At 36.9% G+C, this 23,825-nt stretch overlaps 1 protein-coding gene across 5 annotated transcripts; it reads right to left on the bottom strand.

Annotated features, from left to right (window-relative positions):
* On the bottom strand, positions 1 to 23,821 carry GOLPH3L (golgi phosphoprotein 3 like). 5 transcript variants are annotated; one of them, XM_084865691.1, is made up of 6 exons: positions 23,611 to 23,821; positions 23,012 to 23,134; positions 21,435 to 21,629; positions 5,232 to 5,363; positions 2,924 to 3,038; positions 1 to 1,670 (listed from the first exon to the last, which is right to left on the bottom strand). In XM_084865691.1, exons 3-6 carry the CDS (start codon positions 21,615 to 21,617, stop codon positions 1,243 to 1,245), a joined length of 858 nt encoding a protein of 285 aa, XP_084721817.1. In that variant the 5' UTR covers positions 21,618 to 21,629; positions 23,012 to 23,134; positions 23,611 to 23,821; the 3' UTR covers positions 1 to 1,242. The 5 variants fall into 5 exon arrangements, with proteins under 5 accessions (XP_084721817.1, XP_084721816.1, XP_084721818.1 ...); XM_084865690.1 differs by lacking the exon at positions 23,012 to 23,134 and having other exon boundaries at positions 23,611 to 23,807; XM_084865692.1 differs by lacking the exons at positions 23,012 to 23,134; positions 23,611 to 23,821 and adding an exon at positions 22,168 to 22,264.
* Positions 23,822 to 23,825: the final 4 nt, after the last annotated feature.

Genomic DNA, 23,825 nt, shown 5'->3' with positions numbered 1-23,825 from the left:
AATGTTTAAATATAGATAGAATTTATTAATTTATGCAGAAAGCAAAAAATAGAAAACAAAGAAGACTTGAAGTTTAGATATATTATCTAGATTCAGGATGTTGCTATTCAGCAATTGAAATTTACAGCTTTCTCAGTTCAATCAGAGCAGAAAGATTTAAAATTGTCTGGAGGAATCAGGATAGTCATGTGCTAAAGGATGGAAATTCTGATACCACTTGCTTCCTTTAGAAATTGTAATGCTAATTGGATGAAGGAAGAAGTGAGAGATATATATTTTTTCACTTAGATTTCTGTCCAATGATGGAGTAGGATAATGCTAAGAAATAGGTTAGAATATATTTCTGGTTATAAGGCTATGAAAATCAGGTAATCAAATTTGGAATATTCTCATTAGGATAGAACAAGAAAGTGAGAAAATTACTAACAGGAAATAAAATCCCAGAGACCACCTACTCCAAAAACTAGTTTGTTTCCATTGACCCTTATACAGAGAGGCAGTTATTTCTTCTTCTTCTTCTTCTTCTTCTTCTTCTTCTTCTTCTTCTTTTTTTTTTTTTTTAATATATTTTATTGATTTTTTACAGAGAGGAAGGGAGAGAGAGAGAGAGAGCTAGAAACGTCGATGAGAGAGAAACACCGACCAGCTGCCTCTTGCACACCCCCTACCGGGGATGTACCCGCAACCAACATACATGCCCCTGACTGGAATCGAACCTGGGATCTTTCAGTCCGCAGACCAACGCTCTACCACTGAGCCAAACCGGTCTTGGTGAGAGGCAGTTATTTCAATAAGCTACATTACCTAGCAGAACCTGAGAGACAAAGACTGAAAACATGTATTTTAGATAGAAAACAGACTTAAAAAATGTAATAAATGGTTTCGCTCTACATTTCATTCACAATGTGTGGCTGGAAAATAGCAAACACCACTTAGATAATCTTGCTTATCCAAAAGCACACTAGGTTGAAGTAAACTAAGAAAAGAGAGAAAATGTTTATTGGGGATGTGTGGGCTCAACCCCAGTTTATTCACCTCTGGAGTGGAAGTATAGGGAGAAAAAGTCTGCTTATAAAGGTCAAGGTCTATGGAGAAGCCCTGAAGTTGCTTGCCCCAAATCACAAGTCTGATTCAAGAGAAGAAAATGATGAAAAACATCTCATCAATCACACAAACTCAGTGATAGTGTCTCTGATAGTCACCAGCCCAGCAGGGGAGAAAGGAGAAACCCACCTGCTGGCTTTAGGATTTATTGAAGGCTGCCAACACAGCCCAGATCATCTCTGTGGCACTGGGTTTTGTCCCTTCCACTTCAGGGTCCAGTTCTACTAGGTCCTTGGCTCGATTCATTGCCACATCATACTTGTCATCTGTCAGAGAGGAGAAGACATTTTCTAGTACATCGGAGGAGTGGGCTAGCACCAGGAGTGCTAGTGTTCGCTTGTCCATGCGCTGAGGGTCATTTACCCACCGCTCTAGGACACTATCTTGAAGTTTTTTCACTAGTCGCTGTTTCTCTGTTGTGTTGGTCACTGGATGAGTAGTCATATCAAATAGGAGGAAATTCTGCTTCTCCGTGGTTAAAATGCCTTTCTCTACTAGGTTCTTTGCAATTCGCTCTCTTACATTTCTTAGCTGGTATTGTAATTTGAAGGGGTTCCAGGTCTCGCCTATGGGAAAAGAAACGAAAACTTGGAACAACACTATAAATGAACCAGACCAAACAAGACATCTTTTAAAACATTCCACCCTTTAACAGCAGAATATATATTCTTCTCATGTGCACATGAAGCATTCTCCAGGAGAAACCATATGCTAGGCCTTAATAAACTTAAAACAGCTGTAATAATTTTAAAAGGACTAAAAATAGACAAAGTATGCTATTCAACCACAATGGAATTAAATAAAAAATTATTAAAAGAAGGAAATTAGGAAAATTAAAAAATATATGGAAATTAAACCACATGATCTGAAATAATCAATGGGTCAAAGAAGAAATCACAAGGGAAATTTAAAAAATACTCTTGAGTTGAATGAAAATGAAAACATAACATATCAAAACTTATGGGATGCACTTTAAAGCAGCATCAAAAGAAAAATTTACAACTCCAAATGCTATTCTAGGAATGATGTCAAATCAATAATCTACTTTAAGAAACTATTTAAAAAAGAGCACTAAACCCAAAGCAAGCAGAAGAAAGGAAATGGTAAAGATTACAATGGAAATAAACATACAAAACAAAAACAATAGAGAAAATATATCAAGAGTTGGTTTCTTTTTTTATTATTTTTAAAATTTCTTTATTAAGGTGTTACATAATGCGTCTTTAAGGAGTTGGTTTCTTAAAAAGAGAAAACTGACAAGCCTAGACTGACCCAGGAAAAAAGAGAGGAGACTCAGATTACTACAATTAGGAATGAAAGAGGAGATATCACTATTGGCCTTAAATAAAGAGGGTAATGAAGGCATACTATAAATAGAGAAAATTTATATCTTCTGACTAGATCAACAAGTAAACAGAGTGAATAAGTAACTTTAAAACTTTCCACAAAGAAAAGTGTGGAAATATGGCTTTACTGGTAATTCTACCAAATATTTAAAAAATAATGCTAATCCTTCACAAATCTTTCCAAGAATCAGAAAAGGAGGAAATACTTACTTAATCTATATGGTATTACTCTGATACCAAAACCAGACAAGGACATCACTAGAAAATTACACACCAATATCCCAGGTACAAAATACTCAACAAAATACTAGCAAAGCAAATTCAGCAACATATGACAAAGACAGTATAACATGACCAGTGAATCATCTGTATCTTATTGGGCCCCTTTAATTTCTGCACTTCTTTTCCTGACCTTAAGAGTAGGATAAAGATAACAAAGTGTGGGACTTCTGAATCATTTTGAGCCATCTTACCGGTGAGTAGCTCTATCCACGTCTGGACAGTTTCTGTGGGTTCAGTGGCTTTGATGTGTTTGAGAGTTTCATCCAGTAAAACGTCACCTGTTGGGCTGTCTGACTTCAGTAGTACCTTTTAGGAAAGAAGAAACCAGGATGCCTGGTTCATTCAATTCATTCAAATTAAAATCTTTCAATATACCATATGTACATTATTGGTTAAATATTATAGAAAATGCAAAGCAGTATAATATACTGTCTCTGTTCTCAAGAAGTTGAAACATTGCCCTAGCCAGTTTTGCTCAGTGGATAGAGTGTCTATCTGCAGACCAAAGGGTCCCTGGTTTGATTTCAGTTCCTTGGTTGCAGACTCCTCCCAGGCCAGGGCCCAGGCCCTATTCAGGGCTTGTGTAAGAAGCAACCAATTGATGTGTCTCTCTCACATCGACATTTCTCTCTGTCTTTCCTTCTCTCTAAAAATCAATGGAAAAATATCCTCAAGTGAGGATTAAAAAAAAAGTTGAAAAATCTAGTATGGGGAGATAGTGAGGAGACAAACATAACATTTGATGAGGACCCTAGTGACAAACCCAATATAATTAATAATGGAGAAAAGATTCAATAATGATTCTTTGAGTCTGGAAAACCTACTTGCAAAAACAATCCATAAAGGTAGAAAATCAGGAAAAGGAGCCAGTTTTGGGGAAAGTAAAGTTTGGTTTTAACTGATATGAGAGAGCCAGTTGAAATGCCTAGCCAATAGATAAACATTTTCCGGGGGCTGACAAAAGAAGATAGGCCTGCCTGGCCAGTGTTGCTCAGTGATGAAAGTCAACCATGAACCAGGAGGTAGCAGTTCAATTCCCAGTCAGAGTACATGCCAGGATTGTGGACTCTATCTCCAGTAGGGGGCCTGTAGGAGGTATCTAGTTTTGCTCAGTGGATAGAGCTTTGGCCCTTGGACCAAAGGATCCCAGGTTTGATTCTGGTCATGGACATGTATCTTGATTGCAGTCCCCCGGCCCTGGTTGGGGTGTGTGCAGGAAGCAATCAATTCATGTGTCTCTCTCACATTGATGTTTCTCTCTTTCTTCCCCTCTCCCTTCAACTTTCTCAATGAAAAATATCCTTAGGTGAGGATTAACAATAAAAAAAGAGACATCAATGATGAGAATCATTGACTGACTGCCTCCTGCACGCCCCACACTGGGGATAGAGCCCATAACCCGAGCATGTGCCCTTGACCAGAATAAACCAGGGACCCTTCAGTCTGCAGGCTGAAGCTCTATCCACTGAACCAAACTGGCTAGGACTAAAAACATATTTAAAAAAAATTTTTTTTAAAAAGATTAGCCTAGAATTTAATAGTTAGTATATGGAGGTAATAAATGAAGCTGTAAAAGTAAATGATACCTTTAAAGGATAGAAATTACACAAAGGGTTACAAGCTGAGACTTAGATATTCAGGAATGGAGAAGTAAAGGAAATAGGGTACAGCTAGAGAAGCAAGAGAATCTATATATATAAAAGCCTAATATGCAAAGTGTCCCTTCAGGAGTTCGATCACTTACTATGATGTGTGCTGACCACTAGGAGGCAGTGCAGAATGAAGGAAGGCCCTGGCTGGCAGCCAGGAAAGGGAGGCCCTGGCCAGCAGCCAGCAGCCACGAGGGACCCTACCAGTGCAGAATTTCGTACACTGGGCCTTTAGTGTAATATAACAGAGACCAAGAATAAATAAAGTTTCAAGTAGGAGAAGGTGGTCAAAGTGTCAAATGCCACATCAAGGTTAAAAGAGAAAAACTGAAAAGTAGCTGGTGATACATAAGAATGTGGTTTCAGTGCTAAATGCTAAGTATGAAAATGAAAGTGTGAGTAGAAAAAAAGAAGAAAAAAAAAGAAAATGGAAACAGTTGTATGACTAACATGCTGCATAGGACTTGTAGTAAATGGAAGGAGAGAAATTGAACGACTATCTGAGGATGACCAGACTTTAGCAAAGACTGGACCTGACCGACATGTTTACATAGTCTTATATAATACTCTCTTCCATGTTAGAGCTATAGCTATAGAGGGAGGAATAATCAACAGTACCTTAAATGTGATTTTCTGCATAAAAAAGAAAGACAAAAGTATGAACTTCTTGAAACTCTTTAGACTATGGGTTCTTGGATTTCTCCCTCTGATATAGAATAATTAAACATATTAGACAATGGGACAGCTGAGTCCCCTTGTCTCACTACTCAAATCTTTCTATGCCTCCTAAATGAACCATTGGCACCTGCCCTTTCATAAACTCAGAGAACGTTCACAGAGGATGCTGTACCTTTCTGTCTAGAAGTCGCTTCTTACGCATGGTGGGGGGTTCCAGATAGATACGACCCCGCATGGCCAGCTCTATCAGGATGCCCCCTCGCAGGCCAGATGATATGCAGTCATTCCAGAAAGATGTGTAACCCTAGGAAAAGAGAAGAGAAAGAATGTTCTGAAAGAGATATGGACTTGCAGCAAGCACCCTAAAGGATGGTATACTCTGTTGTGATTTGTTTCAGGTCATATTACATGAACTCAAAGCAAAGTATACAAATAAAGGAATCTCTTTAATTTCCTTAACCTACCCTCTACCCAATTATGATTTTCTGTCTGACTTTTAAGTTCTTTGTGTATTTGGCTATTAGTTAATAATTGGCAGGTCAAACTTTAATTTCTGAGAATTTTTAAAATCTGTTTCCATGACACTCCCAATTCAGAGTAGGATACAAGTGAATTAAACAGAAAAACTTACAAACCATTTGAGTATTTTACTCCTCCAAGATATGTATTAAGAATACAAGCTATTTTGATGGGTGATATAGTTGAAATCCAGCTCTAACACTGACTAGTTAAGTTCCTTGGGTACATGACTCAACCTTTCTCAAGTGATTATTTTTATGTCCTCATCTGTAGAATGGGGACACTAATATCTCTATGTTTGCTATGAGGAATAAATGAAATGTTATATACAGAAAGAATTTATTACAGGGCCTGGCATATAGTAGGCACTTAAATGTTACTTCCCTTCCCTAGGTGCTATAGAGGATACAAAGACATGTACGAAATAGCCACTTATCTTAACGAACTGAAAATCTAGCTGCAAAGACCATGCAAATTTCAGCAAAGTTCTGTGTTAATATAAAATTTAAATAAAAGCTCATTGTAAAAGCAGAAGAGATAGGCATAAATGACTGTTGTAAGTTTGGTTTAGATGATAGTTTTTCAAACTATAAGTCACTTTTAGGCTAGAGTAGCCAGGAACTCTCATAGGACCTGAGCAGTGGTTTGAAGAAAAGATTGAAGAATTTGGCAGAGAGAGAGGGCTTTCCTCCAAATTTCACCTATTCTTCAAGAGGGCATTTTAACTAAAGTGTCAAGGAAGGAGGCCTCAAATATGTTTAGAGATCTAACTCAAGGATTTAAAGAGAAATAACAAGATCAAGTTGGTTGGGGCAGGGGTGGTTGATGCTTTAAACTTTTTATTGAAAGGCAGTATTGAATCTTAAAGATTCTGAGCAAGGAATTATGATTAATGCAAGGAACACCTATCAGAGCTGTCCAACACTCTTTAGCTATCTTTGGTTATAGCATTACCTCTCACTGGAGAGAAGCTGGGTGAGATATTGGCAGGGACAGTCTATCATGGCTTTAAAGCAGTGTTTTTCAACCTTTTTTGGGCAAAGGCACACTTGTTTCATGAAAAAAATCACGAGGCACACCACCATTAGAAAATGTTAAAAAATTTAACTCTGTCCCTATATTGACTATATATAAAGTAATTCTCTTGAATAGGAATCAAATAAACACAAAGAAAGTATTTTATAATTACTTTATTATGAAATATTAAGTAAACAAAATAGTGAAAAATTATAAAATTCTTGTCTTGTCTGCACCTACGGCACACCAGGCAACATCTCGCGGCACACTAAAAATGCTGCTTTAAAGCAACCCCAAAACTAATTACTGTAATAGCAGTAAATATTTTTTTATTAAACTTTAAAATTTTTCCTTATTATTGATTTGGAAATTAAATACTCCACTTTTCTTTTCTTTTTTTCTTTCTTTTTTTTTTTTATAAATATATTTTATTGATTTTTTTACAGAGAGGAAGGGAGAGAAATAGAGAGTTAGAAACATAGATGAGAGAGAGTCATCGATCAGCTGCCTCCTGCACACACCCCACTGGGGATATGCCCGCAACTAAGGTACATGCCCTTGACTGGAATTGAACCCGGGACCCTTCAGTCCCCAAGCCAACGCTCTATCCATTGAGCCAAACCGGTTCCGGCTACTCCACTTTTCTTTAGGAACATTATTCTTGACATTTTAACATGCAGCATAACAACTTAAAATTACTACAAGATCAGATTTATTTTTTAATTGAGTCAATATAGTAACCACTGTCCTAGTTGAGCAATATTTTATCTTTTTTTAACCTCACAAGTTAGATATTATTAGCAGCATCATTACTTTATACAAGTAGCACTTGTTTAGATTTACTCAGATGCTTACCAATTTCCTTGCTCACCATTCCTTCTTGCATCCCAGACCTCCTTTCTGGTACCATTTTCCTTCTTCCTAAAGTAGAATTTCCTTAAGTGAAAGTCTGTTGGAGGCAAACTCTATTTTGTTTATCTGAAATGTCTGAATTTTATCATTATTCTTGAAAGACAGTTTCTCTGGACATAAAATTCTAACTTGATAGTTTTCTCTATCACATTAAAGATATGTCTTCCTCTTCTAGCTTCTATTGTGCAAGTGAGAGATTTATCATTGTTCTTTGCGCCATGTTCTTTGCGGGGGATTTGCCTTTTTCTTTGGTCCTTTCATTCTCTCTTGATGTTTTCCAGTTTGATTACAACATGACTGTGTGTGCATTTACTTATTTGGGATATGCTTCTTATATCTGTAGGTTCATTTCTTAGTTCTTAAAAATTCTCAGTTTTTATCTCTAAGAATTTTGGCTTTCCTCTATTTTCTTTATACTTTCCTTCTGGGACTTTCATCTTTCTTATCCTAGCTCCCCATGTCTTTTAACCTCTCTCTTTAAAAAAAAATATATTTTTATTGATTTCACAGAGGAAGACAAGAGGGAGAGATAGAAACATGAATGCTGAGAAAGAATCGTTAATCAGCCACCTCCTGCACACCCGCTACTAGGGATGGAGTCCACAACCTGGGCATGTGCTCTTCACCTGAATCGAACCCAGGACCTTTCAGTCCACAGGCCGATGCTCTATCCACTGAGCCAAACCAGCTAGGGTTTAACCTCTCTTTTTATATTTTCCATTTTCTCTGTCTCCATACTACTTTCTGAAGAGTCATTTCATATCTAGCTTGCCATTCATATTTAATATGTTAAATTACCCCTGAGATTTTGGTTTCAACTACTCTTCGTTTCTAAAATTCTATGTAGTTATTTTTTACATTTGCCTGATCATTTGTGATCGTTTCTTTTTGTTGTACCTTTAATTCTTTTATTTCTTTAATAAATGTCATATATTTTATTATCTGATCTGAAGTCCTTGAATGACCTATTATTTGTTATTTCTATTTTCATTCTCATGGGTATTTGATTATTTGTATGAATGATGGTAGTTGATTAAGACGTCCATATTTATTTTTTTGTGAAACTGCAAGATTGTAGAGACCCAAATTGAGGATGTCAGAGGAAGATCTGCATTTGCTTCTGCTGAGAGTTGGGCATGGGAGGTTTGAGGGAATGCCCCACAACTGGGACTTCATTTATATTTAGCTTCCTGCTTATATCTTAACCCCAAGATTTATTTCTGACCACCAAATTCCTGAATCTTTGAACTGATTTGGCAAGTTGCCCCAGAACAAATTAGTTTATTGCTTACATCTAGGATTTAAAAATTCTTTTTTTGGGGGGGAGGGGTTGAAGATTTCCTTTACTTTCTATTACGCATTTGACATTAAGTTTACTCAAGACTTAGTATCTGACCCTATACTGACAGAGGTAGGGGTTTTCCAATTCCATCATTTCCCTAGCCAGGATGATGTTTAAGCTCAAATCTAATTTATAGCTCCCTTCCCCTCTGCTTAAAAATCTTTAAATACTCCTCTCAGTCAAGTCCAAACTCCTTGGTTTAGTAAAACCTCATTGTAATGGAATAATTCAGGCAAGGGTGTGTCCCTTATAGTTGAAAGTCCATTATTAATAAAATAGGTTTTCTGAACGCCTATGTTAAAAAATTGACAAATTAGCTTTTCACATATGTACACACATTTGGGTAATTAAGTATGTATGAAAGTTTAGTTTCACACAGAAGTTTTCTATATGTATTACAGTAATTTTAAATTTATACTGAATAGGTCTAGCAAATAAGTGCATTTGCCAGACACCGTGGCTAAATAAATGCACAGGGCTGGGAGGAGGCTCAGCGCACATGGGAACATTGATGGCTCCTTAAATCTCCTGCAGAAAGTACTTCACAAGATCACAGAACCAATTAGCCTTTCGATGTAGTGTGATCACATGTGCCTGAAACCGATCATTGTCTCACTAATAGCTAGTCATTCAACATACACTGTTTGCGAGCAGTGACTCTTGGATTTAAATATGTAGACTGTAATTGTAGATATATAGTATTTATTTATGTCAGCAAAATTATTACAGTGTTTTCCCCAACATATGGCTTATTCACTGAAGTTTGTTAAAAGTAACAGCGAATTAATAACAAAAAATAACCTGTAATGACAAGCAAATCTTGGTTAAAAGCATTTTAAAATTAACAGGGTGGCATTTTTCACAAGACATACAGATCGAAGTCTTCTCCATTAAATCTGAAGTCTGCTAAATCAAGGTCCACAAAATCTGTTTGAGTACTGTATAGCACTCAAATCAGGAGGCTACTATTCTCTATCTGGCCTCTTTCCCCTAGAACAGTGGTCAACAAACTGTGGCTCGAGAGCTACATGCGGCTCTTTGGCCCCTTTGAGTGTGGCTCTTCCACAAAATACTACGTGTGGGCGCGCACATACAGTGCAATTGAAACTTCGTGGCCCATGCGCAGAAGTCGGTTTTCGGCTCTCAAAGAAAATTTAAATCATTGTATTATTGATATTTGGCTCTGTTGACTAATGAGTTTGCTGACCACTGCCCTAGAACACTAAGCTCTAGCTTTCCAAAACTATTTTAAATACTCTTAATTCATCATTTTTTGCCTACTGGCCTTTGCATACAGAAAGCTGTTATTTTTCATTTATTTATTTATTTATTTCTAAATATATTTTGATTTATTACAGAGAGGAAGGGCGAGGAATAGAGTTAGAAACATCGATGAGAGAGAAACATTGATCAGCTGCCTCCTGCACACTTCCTACTGGAGATGTGACCGCAACCAAGGTACATGCTCTTGACCGGAATCAAACCTGCGACCCTTGAGTCCATAGACTGATGTTCTATGCACTGAGCCAAACTGGTTAGGGCAATTGTTGTTTTTTTAGAAATATATTTTTATTGATTTTAGAGAGGAGGGAGAGGGAAAGAGAGACAGAAACATCAATGATACAGAATCACTGATCAGCTGCCTCCTGCAGCCCCCTACTAAGGATAGAACGGCAACCTGGGCATGTGTCTTTGACCAGAATTGAACCTAGGACCCTTTAATCCGCAGGCTGATGCTCTATCAACTGAACCAAACCAACTAGGGCATAAATTTTTTAAAATTTTTTAATGATTTCAGAGAGAGAGAGAGGGGAATATCAATGATGAAAGAGAATCATTGATTGGCTGCTTCCTGCACGCTCCACAGTGAGGATTGAGCCCACAATCTGGGCATGTGTAATGTGAGCATGTGCCTTGACTGGGAATTGAACCATGATCTCTTGGTTCATAGGTTAACGCCCAACCACTGAGCCACACTGGCTAGGCCACACACAAAGTTGTATAGAAAAAGCAATACTTTTCTTTCTTCTCCTTGTTCTTAAGGATTGAGTACAGAATTCACATCTTCCTTGTAATCTTTTCTCACATTGTCTTTCCCTCTACTCCACCATCTGGGTAGGTATCTCACTTGGGTGTGCCTAAGTATATATACTTCTTCCCTATCATTTATTATTTTTAAAAATATATATTTTATTGATTTTTTATAGAGAGGAAGAGAGAGGAATAGAGTGTTAGAAACATGGATGAGAGAGAATCATAGATCAGCTGCCTCTTGCACACCCCCTACTGGGGATGTGCCCACAACCAAGGTACATGCCCTTGACCAGAATCGAACCCGGGACTCTTCAGTCTGCAGGCTGACGCTCTATCCACTGAGCCAAACTGGTTTTGGCTCCCCATCATTGGCTCTATATCACATTGCAATAAACAGTTTGCCCTTAGAAGACTATAAATTCCTTAAGGAGAGAGTATCTGATTGATACATAGTATTTCTCTATAAATGTTTCTTGAAATAAGTTTCAAAAATTTTATGATTGAAGTATTTTAACCTGGTAAAAGTTCAGCTTGAACCATAAACATCCCTAGATATATTCAAATTTCCTGAGACTCAAAGCTGGGATCACTTCCCTCCACTGCCTGCCTCCTGGCTACTTCAAGTGTTATATTTGTAACTTCTCTTTAAGGATAAAGTACGTGTTTTTTTTTTTAAGGTTAATAGTTGGTTTTATACAATTTAGTAGCCTAATTAAGGTTAAACTATAACTTATGTCAGAATAAGTAATTTACTTAAGTCATAACTTTACCAGTATATCCTGTTGACTATAAATTTCAACAGGTGTGCAAACATTTCAGCTGGTATTAAAGTAATTAGAGGAAAGTTTTCTTATTTCTTCTTAACTATATACCTTCTGTTTCAGTGACAGTGATGTCAGATTGTCAACAGAACTGTGAGAAGCATGATAAAGAAACAGAGAAACCAGGATGCAGAAACTGTTTTTGAATACTACTCTTTCTCATCCTAGTAGCTCATAACATGCAAAACTCTTAAAATTAGTTTTTTAAACCTTCTTTTTAATAAGTCATATACCATAATGGAAAAAGTATAAAAGTACACATATAGAGTTTTAAAAAATAATTTTAATTCTAAGGTTCATTTTCCTCTAAATATATGTAGCTGCTTTAGTGAATTCTCAATTTACAATAAAGAATCTGTGTTAAAGTGCCACTGCTTTAGTATGTAGGATGATCTAGCACATACATGCTAAAGTTTACCATTTAATCATTAAATTTAATTATCTCAAATACATGTGGGAAAAGAGAAAAATTCTCTTCCTCTCTCTAGAATAAAAAAAGAAAAAAAGAAGAAATATTCATTTATGTATTGAACAAATTCCTAGAAGAAATTTTTGAATCAAAGATTATACATATTTAAAATTATGATAATGTCATTTTGCTCTTGTAAAAGGCTGGGCAACGAGTTTTCAATAAATTCTGTCAATATCTTATGACGAATTTCCACCTAGTCAAGTATTCCTTATTCAAACTTCCTTGGAGATATTCCTTAAAACAACTCTAGCTCTAGTCGGTTTGGCTCAGTAGAGCATCAGCATGCAGACTGTTAGATTCCAGTTAAGGGCATGTACCAGGTCACAAGTTAGATTCCAGTTAAGGGCATGTACCTTGCCAACCAACCAATGTATCTCTCTCATGTTGATGTTTTTATCTGGGTCTCTCCCCTCCTTTCCATTCTCTCTGAAAATAAAAAGGGTGAATTTAAAAACAAACAAACAAAAAAAGCACAATAACTCTGAAGGTTAAAAAATTTAAAGTTGCCTGCTTGATTTAAAATGCAAAGGAACTTAAAGCATCGTTTTTAATGCTTATAAAGAGTTTTTAAAAATAATGTTAGAAAATTCTTATGATAAAGTTAAGTGAAAAATAGCCAAATAAATAATTGTGTATTCAAGGTTACTGCAATTATGTAAAATACTTTTAAAAATGGTTTTCTAGCCCTAATCAGTTTGGCTCAGTGGATAGAGCGTCAGCCTGTGGACTGAAAGGTCCCACATTCAATTCCGGTCAAGGGCATGTACCTTGGTTGCAGGCACTTCCCCAGTAGGAGTTGTGCAGGAGGCTCTTTCGACTTTTCTAGCTCTCTATCCCTCTCCCTTCCTCTCTGTAAAAAAATAAATAAAATATATATAAAAAATAGTTTTCTGCTCTAGCTGGTTTGGCTCAATGGAAACAGCGTCAGTCTGCGAACTGAAGGATCCCAGGTTTGATTCCAGCCAAAGGCATATGCCTGGGTTGTGGCTTGATCCCCAGTAGGGTCAATGCAGGAGGCAGCCAATCAATGATTCTCTCTCATTATTGATGTTTCTATCTCTCCCTCTCCCTTCATCTCTAAAATCAATAAAAATAGCTGGGACCGGTTTGGCTCAGTGGATAGAGCATCGGCCTGCGGACTGAAAGGTCCTGGGTTCGATTCCGGGCAAGGGCATGTACCTTGGTTGCGGGCACATCTCAAGTAGGGGATGTGCAAGAGGCAGCTGATCGATGATTCTCTCTCATCGATGTTTCTAACTATCCCTCTCTCTGCCTCTCTGTGAAAAATCAATAAAATATATTAAAAAAATAAAAATAAAATAAAATCAATAAAAATATATTTCTAAAAAAACAACAATTGCCCTAACCGGTTTGGCTCAGTGGATAGAGCATCGGCCTGCGGACTGAAAGGTCCCAGGTTCGATTCCGGTCAAGGGCATGTACATTGGTTGCAAGCACATCCCCAGTGGGGGTATGCAGGAGGCAGCTGATCGATGATTCTCTCTCATCGATGTTTCTAGCTCTCTATCCCTCTCCCTTCCTCTCTGTGAAAAATCAATAAAATATTTTTAAAAAGAAAAAAAAATGGTTTTCTAATTTTTAAAATGGTTTTTAATTCTGCCCCAAATTATCTACATTAAGAAAATATCACTTTATTAGAAAAAAAAATCTCAGAAAAAAAAAATCCTTTCCTCCCCCAAATCTGAAGTTTCCACATTAAATTGCTTAATTTTCCATGAGAGAAGGAATCTTATGTGTCTTCTAGAAGCTTTTTCTATATGGTATGTTCACACCTCAGAAGAGCAATAACACTAGGTAAATGCAAGTACATTTTTTATTTCAAATAGCTTTCTCCCCTCCCTGATTAAATAGTACACATATATTTTAGAAATTTGAAAAGAAAAAAGAATAAAAAATAAAATAAAAATTACTCATAAATTCCATCATTCTCTTATCATTTGGGTGTATATAAAATCATATTTTTCTTTATACATATAATATACACATCTTCTCTCCTAGCCACTAATTTTCCCATCTGTTTCTTCTTCCCCAACATCAATTCTGGGGCTTTTCTTCATAGAACAGCAGTGTGTGGAAATTATGGAATGGAATGTATGCATACATTATAAACTTTCATGGTGGAGAATAGACGTAGAAGGAGCACACCAGCACATGGCAATATAATTTCGTTTTAAATCCTCACCCAAGGATAATTTTCCCATTGATTTTTGGAGAGTAGAAAGGAGGGGAGGAGGGAAAATGGGAAATATGGCTGTGAGAGAGACACATTGATTGGTTGCCTCTGGCATGTGCCCCAGCCGAGGAGGGGAGCAAACCTGACTTCCAGAGCTACCATATTCAACCAAAAAGCCCCAGTAATCATAAGACATATAGAAAAACAGTTTTCAACACTCTTAAGTTATACAAAAAACATATAAAGGAGACATAATCTCAATTCCAGGTGTTTCAGAAGAGAACAGTGTACATTAGGGGGTTGGGGGATAAAGGGTAAGGCAGGCTCTCAATGAAATAGTTTAAACCACATGTGTCAAACACAAGGCCCGCGGGCCAAATCCAGCCCGCCAGGCCTTGCAATGTGGCCCGCAACGCGCTGTCATCACTGCACTCCGCTGTCAGTTTATGACATTGTCAGTTTATGACTGTTCAGTAAACCATTCGGCCCGCGATTTAGGCTGGATTTTAGATTTTGGCCCCTTCTCTGATTGAGTTCGACACCCCTAGTTAAACTATATTTTCCTATTGTTAGAATAGGGCTTTGGCCTTTCAGTTTACTTCCTTTTGTACCAAGAGTAAATAATTCTTTGGGGTTATGACTGGATAGAATACAAACACAATGAAAGTTATTTTTTAACAGTCTGTTAATAAAAACCACAAAACCTGGCAAACGAGTCCTGATACACTTCCTTATTCACACTTGTCAGCAATAGCTACTAACAAGAGATTTATTGTTCATTTTATTCAGTCAGGAAACTAAAAAAAAAAAGGTCAGGTACTGGTCTAAATTAAAGTTTTAATCTTAAGAAAATGTTTTGGGACTGAGCAACTTTCGAAGAGTAGCATTTTTTCCATCTATAGCCATTCACTGACAGTTATGTACTGACTTACTGATTTTTAAAAAAATTTCTTGACTAGTTCACTGAAACATTTTTTCACCAACTTAGAAAAGCTTGAATTTCTAGTCTCCCATTGCTAATAAATTACAATGAGTGAGTTATAAACAATGGAAAATAATTTGTAGTTTGAAAAAGCTTAGCATTAATATGTTTTATAATTTAAGATAAAAGTGTTATCCAGTCTACTTTAATCATTTTTCTATATGTATGAATAGTGGCATTGTTTGAAAGAATATAACTGATCAGTACTAGAATATTCTTGGCATTGTTGATAATGATAACTCCTGAATGTCCATTAGCCAGTAGAAGGAGTATATGCTGGTATATTCAGATAATGAAATAGTATATTGCAGTGAACTGAACTGAATTAAATTACATGCAGCAACATGGATAAATCTCAGACATCACACTGAACAAAGAGATATATAACAGTATTTACCCAATAACATGAATTTTAAAAGGAGGGATATATACTGTATATATATACAACCTTTGTTCAAGGATGTATACTGTATACTTGTACAACTAGGGAGGAAGGGCAGCAGGTGATTAGATAAGTGCAAAAGAGGATGCTTCTAGGATGCTGATTATACTCTACTGGTGGTGTTTACATGAATATTTGCTTTAAAATTACTTGTTTAGCCCAGCCAATGTGGCTCAGTGGTTGAGCACTGACCCATGAACCAAAAAGTCACTGGTCTGACTCGTGGTCAGGGCATATTCCCAGGCTGTGGTCTAGATCCCTGGTGGGAGAAGTGCAGAAGGCAGCTAATTGATTCTTCTCTCTCACTGATCTTCCCGCTCTCTTCTTTTCTCTTCAAAAATCAATAAAAACATAAAAAAATTACTTGTCAAATTGTACGTAAGTGCTAAACACTTTTCTAGATACACTATATTTCACAATTTTAGAAAAGTTAAATAATAAAACACAGAGCTGCATGTCTAATTCTGTTTGCCACTTAAATTTCAAAACATCTGAATTTATTTAAGAGATAGGATGCTTTTAAATATGGGCAATTATTCTAGTTGCAAATCACTGAAATTATCATAAACATCCCACTTATGTACTTTTTTCCTACAACCTGTCTCTCTCCATAGACTCTATTTTAAAATATATTTTTACTAGTGACCTGGTGCAGATTCGTGCACATTGAAAGGAAATTAATTAGAAGGTGGCTGGCAGGCCAGGACTGGGTGAGATGGGCCAGACACATCTTGGAGCCAATCTCCCACAGTTCCTCCCGGACATCTGCAGAGTAAGTGGGTCCCTCCAGCAGGTGGGGTCCCTCGGCCTGGCCTGCAAGGATCAGGCTGAAACCGGCTCTCCAACATCCCCCGAGGGGGCCCAGAGTATGAGAGGAAACTCTGCAAAGTTGGTGTTGTACAGGGTGTGGAATGCAAAAGCAAGTGTGCAGTGAACCAGATTTGGGGCTGACAGTGCCCTAGCAACAACATAACCCACGGCTGACGGTGGAATTGCACGGTCCCACAAGGAATCGGGCTCCCTCCTCTCTGGTTTCAGGTGCATCACCTGTGAACCACTGCTGCCAAGTCACTGCCGCTCGGCAGCTCTGTGTTGAGTGTCTGCTTCCTTGTGGTCAGTGCATGTCATAGTGACCAGTCGGATAGTGAACACATATTAGCCATATATATATATATATATATCAATGATAGAAACATCAATGATGAGAGAATCATTGATCAGCTGCCTTCTGCACATCCCCTACTGGGGATTGAGCCCGCATGATGAAAAGCTTTTATGTCCCAGTGCATAGTAAGTATTCAATACATGGCAATACTAGGAGAAAGCTTTGCAAAACAGGGAAAAAGGTTAAAAAGATATTATCCAGCCGAAACCGGTTTGGCTCAGTGGTTGAGCGTCGGTCTGCGGACTGAAAGGTCCCAGGTTCGATTCCGGTCAGGGGCATGTACGTTGGTTGCGGGCACATCCCCAGTAGGGGGTGTGCAAGAGGCAGCTGATCGATGATTCTCATCGATGTTTCTAACTCTCTATTCCTCTCTCTTCCTCTCTGTAAAAAATCAATAAAATATATTAAAAAAAAAAAAGCATTAATAGGCTCACTCCTCTTTCAGGTAATTTAATAATAAAGATTCTCATAAAGGGAAGTTTTGAAAATACTAGCCATTTAATTAAAACATTATTTGTCCATCAATCAATAATATCTATAGCAAAATTCTTATCACAGGCTATAACAGGAAATCTATTTTGTTTTAGTCAGGCTGGGACTCAAATTTAATTTTCTCAGTTGAGGTCAGCGTTATGGAACTGAGATATCATTTAATTTTAAGTGTACTTGAAAGGTTAAATTCTTCAACATATATTTAAATTTGCTGATTATTTTCAAAGACAATGAAGCTTAATATTTTAAAACAAGTCTGTGGCCACTACTCAGAAGAATCTGAAGAAAGGAATGACAGTAATATTTGAAAAGCAATTTGACTATATGGCCTACTCTCATTCCTTTCTAGGCCTATAATTCTTGAAGTATTAATCTTTTTGTATTATCTTCCACTTACATGCTTTTGAGAGAGATGTAATTTTTTAAAATTATAGTATTGATTTAGAAACAGAGTCTAATGGAAATCTTCAGCAAAAGTTAATTTTCGGACTTTGGAATACAAAGTTTAACATTTACCGGTAGGGTTTTTCTTTGACATGTCACAAATTCAAACCATGTAAAACAAGAAAAAATACATAGTAAAACATAAACTCAGAAACAAAATAGAGCAACAATATCACTAAGTCCTCAATTTGGATACAACAATGAAATGAACTTTGCTCTTTTGCTTAAAGGAAAGAGCCTAAATGTCTCTGCTTAGAACTCAAAATCCTCCATACTCTGAATCTAGTATATCAGTTTTGATTTTCATTGTTCTTCAAGAACAGAGCCCACTTCAGTCATACTGGTTACTCAGTAAACTCCAAACTCATCAAGTTCATGATACCTTTGCTTAGATTCCCCTCATCCACAATGTATTCCCTTCTCACCATTTCTATTAATCTTTTTTTTTTTAAATATATATTTTATTGATTTTTTACAGAGAGGAAGGGAGAGGGATAGAGAGTTAGAAACATCAATGAGAGAGAATCATCGATCAGCCACCTCCTGCGCACCCCCTACTGGGGATGTGCCCGAAACCCAGATACATGTCCTTGACCCGAATCGAACCTAGGACCCTTCAGTCTGCAGGCCAATGCTCTATCCACTGAGCCCAACTGGTTTTGGCCATTTCTATTAATCTTACCCATTCTTAAAGACCCAGCTTGTTTTACTCCCTTCTATTATTCCCCAGATTATTCCAACACATGATGATCTCTCTTCCCTTCAACTCCCTCGGCTTTTATTGTTCTAACATGGAAAGACTTGTTTTTCTTTAAAAATCTTTTGAATTGTGAAATGTAATGCACACACAGGAGTACACAAAAGATAACAATGAATTATCCCTAAGTCAATATCCATGAAATATCCCACAAGTACAGACACGGAAAACTACTAGTACCCAGAAAACCCCCTCATTCGCTTTTCTAATGACTAAAACCTCCTCTCCCCTCTCACAAAAATGTAACCATTCTCCTAACAACTATGGTAACCCCTTCCTGCTGTTCTTTATAGTTTTACCATCTCTAACATGCAACCCCCAATACTAGTTATTTTTATATATAGATTCATATAGTATGTGATATTTTGTATTTATATTCCTTTACTGAACATTATATGAGAATTATACATATTTTGTAAAAATGTTCATTTTCATTCTAAAAATAAACTCATTCATTTAATATATATATATATATATATATATATATTTTTTTTTTTAATATACAGAGAGGAAGGGAGAGAGACAGAGAGCCAGAAACATCGACCAGCTGCCTCTTGCACACCCCCCACTGGGGATGTGCCCGCAACTAACATACATGCCCCTGACCGGAATCGAACCTGGGACCTTTCAGTCCGCAGACCGACGCTCTACCACTGAGCCAAACCGGTTTCAGCTCATTTAATATATTTTTATTGATTTTAGAGAGGAAGGAAGAGGAAGAGAGAGATAGAAACATTAATGATGAAAGAGAACCATTGATCGGCTGCCTCCTGCATGCCCCACACTGGGGATTGAACCTGCAAACAGACATGTGCCCTTGACTGGGATTGAAACTGGGACCCTTCAGTCTACAGGTTGAGGCTCTATCCACTGAACCAAACTAGTTAGAGCTATACTTACACTTAATTAAACTAGAGGCCTGGTGCACGAAGATTTGTGCAAAAACGGGCCTTCCCTCCACTGGCTGCTGGCACCGCCTTTGCTCCGGCCCAGAGCCGCCTTTCCGCCTTCCCATGCTGCCCAGAGGCCCAGAGCGGCTGGGGCTGTGCAGAACACCTGCATCCCATCCCACGCCAAAGCCCCCTCCATCTTAGTTGGGTTAATTTGCATGCCAACTCCTGATTGGCTGGTGGGCATTGTGAAGGTACAGTCAATTTGCATCTTTCTCTTTTATTGGTAGTGTAGATATACAATTTTTATCCATTTTACTGTTGATGATCCTTTGGGTTAACTTTTATCTCCAGTTAGAATATAAATTTCTTGGAGGCAGGGAACATTTAGACTATTTTATTTATTTATTTATTTTTTTCATTTATACTATTATATTTTATATTCACTTTAGTATTTGCATAACACTAAGCACATAATTGGTGTCCCCAATCACACTAAATATTGATTAAATAAATCTACTTTGGGAAATGAGAAGAAAATGAGAACTGGAAATCAATGTAATATTTTTAGAGACAGTTATGCAACTGGCATTTTGGAAAACTACTACTACTACTTTAACATATCCAAAGGTTTGACCTCTTCTGTTTATTTGCACTTAAGGATTTATTCTTTTTTAGTCTTCCTGAGACAACTGAAAGCTAAAAACTTAATTTAGCATATTAAAAAATGAAATTAGAACAATTAGAAAGGTAATTTTTATTTGCCCATCTTTGTACAGTATCTCACCAATATGTTGAGTACCCACTATGATTATAGCTCTAAATGAGCTCCTTTATTTTTTAATTCTACTTCCCTAAGCTTATATCAACTATTATAAATTTAGACAAACGAAGACAAGTCCAAAGGCAGTTTCTCTACAGGAAAAAAGCAAAAATCCAGTATTTAGGGTCAGCAGGAAATTAATAATTTCTATTCAAAACTAAAACTAGTTCTAATATGCTATGCTTCTACAGTCAGTGAATGTTTCCTCTTTCAGAACAGTATTTATACCATCTAATCTTCAGACCTATTCTGACATTCTTTTAGCGAATCAGTTTTGCTTTTTCATTTATTTGACCATTTTTAATTTTTATTTTTAAAATATATATATTTTATTGATTGTTTACAGAGAGGAAGAAAAAGGGATAGATTGTTAGAAACATCGATGAGAGAGAATCATTGATCAGCTGCTTCCTGTACAACCAAGGTACATGCCATTGACCGGAATTGAACCTGGGACCTTTCAGTCCACAGGCTGATGCTCTATCCATTGAGCCAAACCGGTTTCAGGCAATTTGACCTTTTTTTTTAAATCCTCACCTGAGGGGATGGAGAGAGGAAGGGAGAGAGAAAGACAAAGGTAGAAAGAGAGAGAGAAAAACATCAAAGTGAGAGAGAAACATCAGTAGCCACCTCCTGCAGGAACCCTGACTGGGGATCAAACCCAAAACTTAGCTATGTGCCTTGATAGGAATCGAACCTGCAACCTTTTGGTGCAGGGAACAGTGCTCCAACTGAGCCACTTGGCTACGGCTGGGCCTTCTTTCTTAATTTAATAAGAGGATATTTCAGTATCACTATCACTTGGGAAACTGTAAGTACAAAAACTTTATACTGTGTTATATCTTCTCTTGTATCCTCTAAAATTTTGGAATAATTTTGATATTAAATTACATTTCAAGTAAGTGCACTTCTGGATTTTACCCTCCAAAATTTCTCATTCCCCACTAAATGTCCACAGCGTAATTCTAAGGCCAACTTAACATTAATACAAATATTCTATTCCATTAATTCCTAAAAACATTTCAGTATTTAAGCCTTGGGAATGACCCAGCTGACCCAACTACATTACCTCTTTATCTTTTAGTCCCAGGAGCAATACTTCTTCCATAAGAGTGAGGCGAATATCCTTAGAGTCTCCAGAGTCTTCATTGTCTGAACTCCTGTCTTGATTAGTATCTTCCTCACTTTCTGCCTTCTTTTCAAAGTTCTTGCCTACTTCCATACGACGGGCACGGTGAGTTAAAGTGGTCATTCTGAACTGTTTCTGGAAGGGTGATGAAAAATACTTATAGTGTGCTTATGTAAATAAATACATATAAATACTCATACATGCATACCAAAATGTATATAAGAAATATTTATAACTTAGAGAAAGAAAGAGTAATGACCAGAAAAATTAAGTGGGTAACATAATTCAATATCTTCCAAAGTACCTAACTTAAATACACAGAAGGCACTGGCAAGAAATCAAAATCAGTAATTTTAAAGACCAGTAGGAATAATCACCTTTTAAACCTGTTGATTTCTTGTGCATAATATATAACCTAGGAGTGACTGTCTATCATTGTGACTCCTCTTTCACGAAATGGATCCTCCCCAAGTTAAATAATATGGGACAGCAAAAAATTGTGAGCATTCAGTCCAAATATGCATATAATTTATATAAAACTTCTATAATCATCCAGTGGCATGTTATATAACATACACAAAAATGATAAAGTAAAAAATTAAAGAAAACTAAATAGAAATAGATGTTCTTATATTTTCTTCCCAAACAGTAATGACTCAGTTCATGAACTCACTTAGGAGATCACTACTTTAGAGAATAACACTCAGAAGATCATGTGTGGTCATTCCAGAAAACTTTCATCTCTATCCATCTCGCAAACGAAACAGCTACAAACAAACAAACAAAAATACTGGCAAGAGAATGTTAAAAGATTAGCAAATTCCTTAAAAAAAAAAAAAAACAATCAAAACATGTACCCTTTTATACCAAGCACTATATTTGTTTTAAAATCCAGTCAAGAGAAATTGCACTGTCATCTGTAATCAAGTTTAAGTTAGCTCACTTTGAGATAAACCTAAATGCCAGTTATTAAGATGATAAACAATAATTTTTTTTTATCAGCAATTGTTTAAAAGAATATATTTTGCAACATCAAAAGAATGCATTCAAGCCCTGGCCAGTGAGGCTTAAGTTGGTTGGAGTGTCCTTCTATGCACAGAAAGGTTGCAGGTTCCATCCCCAGTGGGAGCACTTAAAGGAGACCATTGATGTTTCTCTCTCTCTCTCTCTTCCTTTCCCCTCTCTCTGAAATCAGTAAAACATATCCTTGAGAGAGGATTAAAAAAGAAAAAAAGAAAAAAGAGTGCATCAGGAACCTCTGTGACTGAATCCCATTCTATCATTTCTCAATTATTTCCCATTACTTCCAATTCCATACTATGAACAATTTCTCAAACACATGCCATGTCTTTCACCTCTTATCCTCTGCACATTCCTTTCCCCCCTACTCTTTAATTCTACTCATTCTTAAAAGGTCTACTGAGGCTTAAGTGAGTCTCCTCCATTACCCATGTCCCATGGTCAGAATTGGTCTCTCCCTCAGCTGTACTTTCAAAACTTTATTTATACTTACTTACTTTAAAGTATTTATAATAGTCTGGCTGTCTCTCAACTGTAAACTTCTTGAGGGCAGAGATATTGTCTTCTTAGTTTTTTTTTTATTCTCCATAGCAACTAGCACAAGGTCTTTAACGTTGTAACTGCTCAATAAATATATACTGATTAAAATGAATACTCAGAAATGCATGTGAACATTTAAAATAGAAATACAAATTTTAAGTGACTTACAAAAGACTCTGTACAGAACCATATCTCAAATATAATTCTTGGTAGGAGGTGAAAAGAAGAGTGAAGGACGAAGAGAACCATGAAATAAATAAATTGCTTAAGGGCATTAAACTTATCTGCCACTGTGAATAGGGCTTATTTCCTAACCCAGTCCAAGAAACTTTAAATCTTGGGGGGGTTGGGGGAGAGAAGGGGAGGGGTTTTCTTTGAGAAATGAATCTCCCCTCCCCCTGGACATTTACTAGTTAAAAATCCTATTTTTTTTTTAAGGCAAAAAAAATTAAATAAGTCAAAACCACCCTTTCCCCATAAAATAAAAAATTTGGAGGTTTTTTGGTTATTTTTTTTTTTTTTTTACGTTACGAAATGCATTTCCCCGGTTGCTTACCTGACGTTTCTCCTGGGTTACGGCCCGAGGGAGGCTGCAGCTTGCACTCTACTTTAGGAAAACACCTGTCCTCCACCCCAATTCCCTACCCTTGTCCTAGTAGGTGAAAAACTTCCCAGCCAAGGAAAGAGCACAAACTTCCTGATCCTTCGCTGCAGAAAAGGAATAACACATCAGCTTCCTCAGGATCACTAGGCAACCTACCTTGGTGTTTC

The sequence above is a fragment of the Pipistrellus hanaki genome (genome assembly GCF_964339955.1).
Source record: "Pipistrellus hanaki genome assembly, chromosome: 18".
NCBI lineage: Eukaryota > Metazoa > Chordata > Mammalia > Chiroptera > Vespertilionidae > Pipistrellus > Pipistrellus hanaki.
This window is presented reverse-complemented; position numbering and strand designations above follow the sequence as displayed.

What these genes read in the sequence shown, in the direction of transcription:
- GOLPH3L (XM_084865691.1), bottom strand. Translation starts at nt 21,617, where the DNA reads ATGACCACTTTAACTCACCGTGCCCGTCGTATGGAAGTAGGCAAGAAC. An exon ending in AGCGACTTCTAGACAGAAAG is followed by an intron (nt 3,039 to 5,231) that starts GTACAGCATCCT and finishes CTTTCCTAAAAG; the next exon opens with GTACTACTGAAGTCAGACAG. An exon ending in GTGGATAGAGCTACTCACCG is followed by an intron (nt 1,671 to 2,923) that starts GTAAGATGGCTC and finishes CTTTTCCCATAG; the next exon opens with GCGAGACCTGGAACCCCTTC.